General features: G+C 45.8%; 1 protein-coding gene across 2 annotated transcripts in view; it reads left to right on the top strand.

Moving 5' to 3' along the window:
- Positions 1 to 4,721, top strand: part of LOC114611874 (collagen alpha-4(VI) chain) — a 114,612-nt gene extending 109,891 nt beyond the window's left edge. For both annotated transcript variants that reach the window (XM_028756658.1, XM_028756656.1), the window contains one exon: positions 4,346 to 4,721. In XM_028756658.1, the coding sequence (XP_028612491.1) occupies positions 4,346 to 4,401 (56 nt within the window). In that variant the 3' untranslated portion in view covers positions 4,402 to 4,721. The remainder of the gene's footprint in view (positions 1 to 4,345) is intronic.
- Positions 4,722 to 9,908: the final 5,187 nt, after the last annotated feature.

The raw sequence follows: 9,908 nt of genomic DNA, 5'->3' as shown, positions 1-9,908 counted from the left end.
CTCTCTCTCTCTCTCTCTCTCTCTCTCTCTCTCTCTCTCTCTCTCTCATGTCTTATCTGTGAAAAATTGGATTAAGCTGAACAGTAAACACATTAGTGAGGAACATGGGGTGACTTGACTGTAATGCTTTCTGAAGAGTTATTATTTTTATTTTCTCTTTGTGTGAGAGTGGCTGCATGTGTGTGCAGTGCCCTTGGAGGTCAGAAGAGGGCATCAGATCCTCAGGAGCTGGGGTTAGGGACAATTGTGGCCCACCATGTGGGTGGTGGGAATTGAACCCAGGTCCCCTAGAAAAGCAATCAGTGCTCTTAATCACCGAACCATTTCTCCAGACCCCAACCTCAACATTTTCACGAGTCATACAAGAAAGTGGAAAGAGTTTCTAATGAGTGGGGGTAGGGCTAGTCCTATTTAGATGAAAGGAAACATGCTCCTAGATGGCTCACACACTTAGGGCTGCTGGCTATGTGGCCACAGATCGATGTAATTTCTCTGTGGCTCACTACTCTGAATTAGAGTAGTGCTTTTTTCTTAGGGTTGTTCTGTGCATAAAACTTGATATTCTGTGTTCAGCACCTGCTAAGCACACAGCACTCTTAGCTGTTGGGATGCAGATGCCGTGTGTAGTTAGTTACCTGTTAGATTCCAAAGCAGCACACAGCCAGGAGGAACAACAGAACTAGGTGGCCCAAGAGTAGGTGCTCACAGCAGTGACTTCCCCTCCATAGGTTAAAATGAGCATCAGAAGAGCTCACGTGCAGATTATGTTTTCAGTACAGAATATCTTCAGCTAACCTTACTGAGATAACAGTATTAGTCCCAGATATACGTCAGAATCACCTACGAATCTTTTCTTATTAATTAAGCCTGTTCCTTGACAATTTTATACATGTGTATCATTCATTCTGTTTACTTGATCCCCACCCTCTGTCTTTCTCTTCTATCCTCATCAACTGTCCTCTCTGTCCCACAGAGCCCCTTTTCACATTCTGTGACCCATCAAGTTTAACCACGGCCATCAGTATGAATTATGGGTTTGGAGCTTTCCGTTTGAACCTGGTGGGCTGAGCCATGGATGTGCAACCAAAGATGATGGCCGAAAGTGTAGCATGGAGGGGGAGGACCTCCTGGGCCCCCTTTCCTTTTATGACTGACTGTTGACAGGGCGAGTCTTGCGCAGGTTCAGTTCAGGCTGCCCCAGTTTCTGATTGTAGTGGAGGTGTTGAATCCAGAAGATGGCAGATCTCAGCCTTCCTCTCTGTCTTCTACCTCTTGTGTTCTCTCCACCCCTTCTTCAGTGACGTTCCCTGAGCCATAGAGGAGGTGGTATAAACATCTTATTTAGGACTGAGCATTTAACTGCTGCATATCACCTGGGAATCCTGGGCCATTCTCCTCTGAGCCGTCTGAGCAGTCTATGTGTGGGGGACTTACAGGGGATTTCCCAGTGTAGCCAACATGACAACGTCTGCTCTGAGGCACCATTTATCACAACAACAAGGTCAAAAAGATGAAGAGCCACTGCCTGGCCATCTAATCCAGACCTAACCATAAACCTGACGCCTGCAGGTCCCCAGTATCTCAGCCACTCTGCTACTTGGCTGTGTCCGGCTCTCTCCTGCACTCCAGGCCATCCTTAGCTCTTATCACAACCTCAAGCCCCTTCCTTCAGTTTTTCTTACCATAGTTGCTCCTTTTGCATTGTTGAAGAGAAGTAGAGGTGAACAGTCAAGCCTTCAACTTCCTTTCTCTTGCCCCGCCCACTCCATGTTCTCCCATTGGAGAAAAGAGCTGGCCGGTCTCCATCTTGTTCTGAATTGCTGAGAAAGACAAAAATGCTTTTTCAGACCCTTGAGTTTCTTGGGGACCCTGCCATTGATGATTATCCCCTTCCTTTTCAAACCGCCTCTTCCCTTGGCTCTGTGGACAGCAGTCTGCCTTGGAGTGACAACCGTTCCTGAGCCAGGCCTAGAATGTCAGCCCCTCCCCGTCTTTCTATTACTCTCCCTCTGTTCTTCGATATATTTTTTTCTTGTCTTTTCCTTTGTAAAACCCCATTCTGCACCCCTTTGAGAATGCAGATCGGGTCAAGCCATTTCTTATAACATGTCCTTCCTGCATGAGAAACACAGGCCCAGAAGCTCTGGAGCCTTGGTGGCTGCCATGTTCTTGTATGTCATGTTTACATGAGTTACAGTTGGCTCTTGGGTTCTGCTACTTCCAGTCTCTATGGCCCAGTTCACTCTGACCTGCCTGTCTCTGTCTACCGTGTCTGCTCATCCATTGTTGTTGGGCCCAAGTTTATCCCTCCTCAGGGCCCTCTCTGTGCCCTTAGGAAATTTTCATGGTCTCCTTTATATCCTTACATTGTAGCTGGGTTCTGCCATGAAGCTGTACCCTGTTCTTGCACCGGCTTGTGAAGAATTTTAGACAAGTGCTATCTCTTTTCACACAAGCCAGGATGATCTTGTCACAGTTTCAATTTTGGCATTATCTCTCAAGCACTCAGAGTTTTTTTTTCCCCTTCCAAGTAGGGTTATATATTGTAAAACATCTATACCGGGTGATAGAACAAGCCTCGAATTCAGTGAAATTGTAATTTCATTGTAGCTGCTCGTTACACCCACCAGCACTCTCCTTCCCACACACCCTGTTCCCCGTCATCCCTGGATTCCATGGACTTGAGTAAAGTCCTGACCACTGCAAGGGCATCTGCCAAGAAGGCAAACGTCAGTATTCCATGGGAAAACAATGCCTAATACAAGATTGGGAGGGTTTTAGTAATTGCTTGAGTAAAAGTTTATTGTTCTCTGATGTCATATCATACTAATAAAGAAAGCTAAAAGCTGTAAGGAATTCTGAGTGTTAGGCTTCAGGCAAGAGCTTAGGCTGCTTAGCTGAGAGTGTTGAGGTCTCACCCATAGTTCTGACTAGTATGGTAAGCACTGGTTATCACATTGGCCGTTTAAGTGGAGGCATTTTAAAATTCAGTACAGTTAATGTTTCGGTTTCTTGGCTGGCCCAGACTCACTCAGATCCTCAGCAGTCACTCGTGGGCAGGGGTGTCAATCAGCATAGATTTCCCATCGATTGAGATGTTTGTGACACTGGCGAGAGTTCAACTGTGTGACACCATTCCAGATATGTCATCCAGGAAAAGAGGCTTCTTCCCACCCAGGCAAAGTGGGGCTTCTAAAGATGGGGGCCCAAGCTGATTGACAAGTCCTTGGATTGTGGGTTCCAAGTAGATTGGCTTTGGCTGAGGTGGGGACTGCTGGTTGCCGAGCCCAGAGTCTCTAGGTCAGGTCGAGACAGAACAGCTGGCCGTTCACTCCTCAGTGTTTCTCTGTTGACTCCCACGAGGCTTTGGCCATGTGTTCTTTTTCCTGATACCTGACCCCTGGAAGAGAACCACACAATGATACATCCAAGTGTGCCTGCCCCAGGCTCAGCACAATCCTAGTAGAGTTCCTTTAGGATCAAGTGTGTTCCCATCTCCATGGGTGCTGTGCATCTCCTAGAAAGCCAGCAGGTGTTGACCGTACCACTGAGTGGCTGGTCTGAGGCTCCTGGGAGCATCATGCATTATGCCGTCTCCTTTCTGTGTGATGTCTTCACTATTTAGGGTCCTCTGAAGTCCCAGAGGGAACAACTGAGGGAATCCCAGCCAGCATTCTGTGTTTCAGGGTTGGCCCAGGAAAAGCACACTGCATACCATATAAAGTGTCTCTAAAGACATGTGGAAGGAGGGAGTGACACACCTGGGAAACCTGCCCCTGACTGAAAATCCGGGAGATCCCAACTCTTGCCCTGCTGTGATCTGCTGATTCCTAATGCCATTTTTAAAAAAAGTTTCTCAAGGCATGCCATGTTGGTTTTTGTTTTTGTGGCTACCCTAAGTTTTTGAGTTAAAAGTCAGGATGCTACAAGTGATAAATAAGCGGCTTTGTTATGTTATCAGGAGGCTGGTCACGTTTGGGATTGAGCAAAGGACTGAGATGTTTTATAAAAGGAAAAGAAGCAAGTGAGGGATCGCAGTGTCATAAAACTTCATTCATTCATGTACCTGTTGTATGTAATGTATCCTTGCTCCACGTATATCTAAAATGACAGTTATAGCTACATGCACATTGTGTATGTTGTAACATGTGACTTATTGTACCATGCTTGTGATATTAGGCTTAAAAGTATTGTCTTTATGGTTGGGGAGGTTGAGGCTCAGACAGGATCATTATCTTACCCATGGTCACACAGCCAGTTGGTGGTGAGGCAGGGGATTTCAGTGTTTGAGACAATCAGACCCATTGTGCCTGAGCCCAGCTCTCTCTCCTCTATTTGCTTGCAGGTCCTTGTTCCATGGATCCTGGGGAAGGCGAGTGCCCAAATTTTATCCTGAAGTAGTACTACAACCAGGAAGAACGAGCTTGCTAAGTCTTCTGGTTTGGGGACTGTGGGGGCAATGCCAACCAGTTTGAAACCAGAGAAGAATGTGTGACGTGGTATAGGCCAAGCCTTGTAACTGGTGCCCTTCCTTTAACAGTTAGACCATGAGACTGGCATTACCCTTGCTGAGACAGGCTACCCAGCTCATGACTGACAAAGCCTACTCTGTAGCCCTGGATGTCCTAACTCCCTCCACTGTTTCCTGCCTGTGAAGGCTTAGGCTAGATCATTTGTAACTGAGAAGGATTAAATTCTATTTTTCTCTCATTTTAAAATTAGCTCTTGGAGAACTTTGTACCATGTGTTTTGGTCATATTTACCCATACTCCAGCTCCTTCAAGATCTACTCCCTCCCTCCTGCCAATCCAACTTTGTGCCATCTTTAAAAAAACATCAAGTCCTGTTTATGCTGCTCATATGTGTGGCCTTCCACTGAAGCATGGCCTACCTGCCAGGGACTACACTGTAATGAAAACCACCTCTGATTCATGCAGAGGTCCATAGCGGGATGTGACTGGGTGCCCGACTTCCTCTCCATGTTAGGGAAGCAGAGATCCGCAGCGGGATGTAACTGGGCACCTGCCTTCCCTCTCCATGCTGGGATGCTATTTGGATTGATCTTGCATATACTTTAGAATTCCAGTGTTCATTCTCAAATACTGAGGTTTTTAAAAAAGAAATTAAATGTGTTATGATTTAACACACACAGAGACACAGACAGAAACACACATGCGCACACAGACACACCCATACCTGAAGAGAAGTGGGAATAATCTAGATAGACAGACAGACAGATACACAGTCAGACACACAATCAGACAGATGGTCTGACACATACAGATATACAACAGACACAGAGACACAGATGGACAGAGACAGACAGACAGACAGACAGACACACAGACACACACACACACACACAGAGCTTTTTCCCTGGCCTCTGAACTCATCCCTACCTTCTACCATTCACGGAGAAGGAGGCGAATTCTGGGAAACTGAGGGAGTCTGGCTTGGGTTCTTTGCGACATCATGTATTATTATTCATCTTGGGTTTCTCTAAGGAAACATCACAGATTGGATACCTAAGGAACAGAAGTCTACTTCTCAAAGCTCTGCCTAGAAATCCAAGCTCAGTGCGCCAGCCTGCTCGGTTTCCTTGGTGAGGGGTTTCTTCTCTTTGGCAGATGGACATTTTCTTGTGTCCTCACATGGCCTCATTGGGCCTTTCCTTCCACATACTGATGGAGGGAGGGATGGAATGAGGTGGCAAAGAGACCCTCCGGCGTCTTCTAGTTTATTATTAGGGCCTCACCCTTTTGCAATCTAATTAAAAGGCTCTATATGCAAATGCAGTCAGATTTGAAATTAACATTGTCATATGAGAACAAACTTACCAGACCACAAACAGCTGATGGTTTCATGACTCCTGCCCACCGACCCCAGGGCACAGTGGACTTTGCTCTCTGGCAAGTTCCTAGCACAGAAACTTTTGTTTTAAATATTAATTGCTTTAAAGATTTATTTTATGTGTGTTGCCTGCATATATGTCTGTGTGTCGTGTGCATGCATGATACCCATGGAGGTCAGAAGAGGGTATAAGATCCCCTGGAACTGGAGTTGCAGACTGTTGTAAGCTGACATCTGGGTTCAGGGCTTCAAATCTGGGTCTTCTACAAGAGTAACAAGTGCTTTTAATTACCCAAATCATCTCTCCAGCCCCAGAAACTTTTAGATTAATTTTTGTTCCCCCAGAGTCTGGTGACACTGGTGACATTTAGGAGGAAATGGGCATCAGTTTAAAAAAAAACCTTAAATTTTGCTTATATGTTTTCCATGTGTGGGTGTTTTGCCTGTTTGTATGTCTGTGCACCATATGTGGCCAGTGCCTGCAGAGGCCAGAAGAGGGCACCAGGTTCCCTGTGACTGGAGTCACAGGTGGTTGGGAAGTGTTGTGTGGGTGCTGGGAATTGAAATTCTTTGGAACCAAAGAAACAAAATTATATTCTATTTTCACAGTGAGATTACTTTTGTCTGATCACAGAGGGATGACAGTGTGTTCACTGCAACAAATCTGCCCAGCACAAAAGACACGTAAGACGTTGTAATGGTAGACCTATAATCTTTTCTCCCAGTCATTTTGTGCATAACCTAGGTTTACCCAACACCTGGAGGCCCTATCTTTCTCCATTTTCTGCCATAGCATACTGTGTGTTTCTGATTTGGGATACGGGCCTTTTAATGAAGGAAATGAAACGGCAGCTGTTCCAGATCATTAGCAGAGCTGCTGACTGTGCAGGTGTCGACGCCTCTCATTTAGACACAGTCCCAGTTGCCTGAGCAGAGGAGGGTATGTCTGTCTGACCAGAGGGTGGTATTTCAGTCGTGGTCCATTTATACTTCTGACTCCTGCTCAACCCTTCTTGAGTCCAGAAAATGAAGGCAAATATTCTCAAGCAGTGTTGGTTCCCTTCCTTGGGACAATTGAGGTCTAGCTGCAATTCTCGTTATGGTACCTAGGTGGCAGTACAGCGCTTCCACTTAGCTTCTTGGCTGCCTCCAAAGCCTGCAGAGGCTCAGTGACAGTTATCCCACTCAGTAGTGTACATGGTTTGAATACACAGGCCTTCTGCATTATCTTGTCTAGTTCCTCATTCCCACCCCGCAGATGCTAGTGAATGTCTTTATTTCCAGGAAGAGGAAATCATCTCAGGATAGGAAACTGGTTTGACCTGAACACAAGATAAAATTGGCTTTGAATCCCTAGGCTAGGGTTCTTGTTGCCCTATTCCATTGTTCTTACTATCGCCCATGAGAGGATTTGTGAATCGTAGAGGATGACAGGTGTGGCTTTTGGATGTTGCCCATATAGTCCTGGAGGAAAGCTGGAACAATATAGACGGAGGTTGAACTGCCTTGAAGGCCAATCCCCATAGCGGCTCTCTCTACCCGCAAAGAGATCTTGAGCAAAAAAGGCTTCTCAGTGTTCTCCAGGGTGGACTCTGATGGCTGGGTCAGTATTCCCTGCCTCCACAGCCATGGATGTGGGCAGCTAGAACCATGCCTATGGTCCAGGCACCTCTGCAGCTATGGCAGCCCCAAAGATACCCTACTGAAGGTTTTCTGCCCAGAGCACCCCAGCAGCTTAGGTCCTTCTTGAAGGTGTATCTGGGAGGTATACCATGCCTCTAAATCTATTTGGATTGTTCTTTCTCTTTCCATTTTCAGATTTCCCTGTCCTTCTGAATACAATAGGGCTTAGTAAATGTTTGTACACCATGCAAAGCCTGAGGAGATGGGCTGTGTCCATCTTCGAACCCAACCAATGGTACCTCCCTCCCTTCTCTTTGTCAGAATCAAACAGAACTTTGTAGCTTCCTGGAAATGTCGTTCTCCATCTATTGTCGTGCTCTTGATATTTCTACAGGAAATGCCTTAATTTCATTTATTTAAAAAGTACTTAGGGGTTTGGGAGATGACACAGTGGGTAAAGGGTTTTGTACAAGCATGGACATCTGATTTCATATCCCACTAAAAAGTCTGTCTTGATGGTACATGCCTATAATACCAGCCCTGGGAGATGGAGTCAGGAGAATCCTGGGTTCTTGCTGCCTGGCCAGTTTAGCCATTCAGTGAGCTTGTTCCAGGGGTAGTAAGAGACTGCATCTCAATACGGCTCTATGGAGAGCCATAGAGGAAGACACGGTTTGCTTTGCTGAGTTGATTTCCCCTGCTGCTGAGTTTTCCCTGCTGTCAGACCCAGTGTTTCCAGGCTTCCACCATGGACTGAGGACCAGTGGCTCTTGGGGAGTGTGGTGGAACCTTTAAGAGGTAGGACCTCGGGAAAGGAAGTGAGGTCACTGGGGGTGTACCCTTGGATATGGGCCTTTATGTCTCATTCTGTTTGTTCCCTGGATGCCGTGAGGTGTACAGCTTCCTCTGCCGAGTGTTCCTACCTAACGTCTCTCCTGCCTGCAGGCTCAAAACAAACAGACTGAAACCTCAAAATCATGACTTCAGTCAATCAGCTTTTCCTCCTACAAGTTGACTTATTTCAGTCCTTTTAGCAATTTTCAAAGACTATTAGGGATGTCCCCCAGACACCCCAACACCTGCTACCTTTCTGCATCTCTTGCCCTAGAAAGAGCATTTTATAGATTCTGCATTCTTTAATGCTTGTTTTTAGATTTATTTATATGCATGAGTGTTTTGCCTGTGTGTATGTGCATGCACCACACACGTCTCGTACCTGCTGACGTCAGAAGAGGGTGTTAGGTCCTCTGGACCTGGAGTTACTGGCGGTTAAAAATCACAACATGGGTTCTTGGAATCTAACTCAGGACCTCTGCAAGAGTAGCAAGTGCTCTAAACCGCAGAGCCATTTCTCTGCCCCCCCCCGCCTTTATTATTTTTATTTTGTATTTATTCCAAACACCAAGGTTCTGTATAGCCCCTTGCCCCTGAGGAAAAGCTTCATGCATTTTGAAGTTTTCTTGTGGATTTGATGTCTAGTTAATTATCACTTTGCACTGCTTGGGGGATATTAATTCTTATGATGAAATTAAGTTGTAGAAAGGTCAAGTGACATCCAACCCTATGTAATGAGTTGGTTGGTCCAAAACTAGGATGAAATGCCTTTTGAGCTATCTTGGCATCTGTCTGGTTCACTCTGCAAAGCATAAGCATTTTAGTCATTAGGTGAATCGATTGCACAGTGCTTCTAGACACTCAGTGCATTTCACTGATTCTATGAAATTGGAAGGCTTAGGGTTCCCAGCTGTGCTTGAAGGTACAGAAATCAATATGAGATCCAGGTGTCATGGTGCACAACTATAATCCCAGGCCATCTTCTGAAATACAGTGAGTGAGGCCAGCTTACGCTGCCTGAGACCCTGTCACAAACAAACAACCACACCCCCAACAAAAAAAAAGCAAAATGGAGCAATCAGGACAGGATAGGAGTGTAGTTCAGGGAAGGAGTGTTTTTACATTTGATCCCCAGAAGTATACATGCACACCTGCACACACACTGTTATGCATACATGCATGCATGCATGCTTGCTCACAGGTCAGGCTGAAGTAGAAAGATAGCAAGTTCAAGGTCTGTGTCTGGCTACATAGTAATATCTTGTCCCATAAAACACAATGAGTTGTGGTGACACATATCTGTAACCCAAGAGGGTCAAGAGTTCAAGGTCATCCTCTGCTACAAAGTTAGTGAGTTCAAGGTCATCCTGGGCACATGCATGCATGTGTGTGTGTGTGCACGCGTGCACGCGCATATATACATACATACGCATTTTCTAAGCAGAGGCCATTTTGCCTGGGTACTCTGGGTATTAGTCTTTGCTTGAGTTTTGTTATCTTGTCATCTTCTGTAATAGAGCATTCCTTTGGTTTTAAAACAGCCTCCGGGGCTCGCTCTCTCTCTCTCTCTCTCTCTCTCTCTCTCTCTCTCTCTCTCTCTC

The sequence above is a fragment of the Grammomys surdaster genome, unplaced genomic scaffold (assembly GCF_004785775.1).
Source record: "Grammomys surdaster isolate TR1022 unplaced genomic scaffold, NIH_TR_1.0 126131, whole genome shotgun sequence".
Lineage (NCBI taxonomy): Eukaryota > Metazoa > Chordata > Mammalia > Rodentia > Muridae > Grammomys > Grammomys surdaster.
This window is presented reverse-complemented; position numbering and strand designations above follow the sequence as displayed.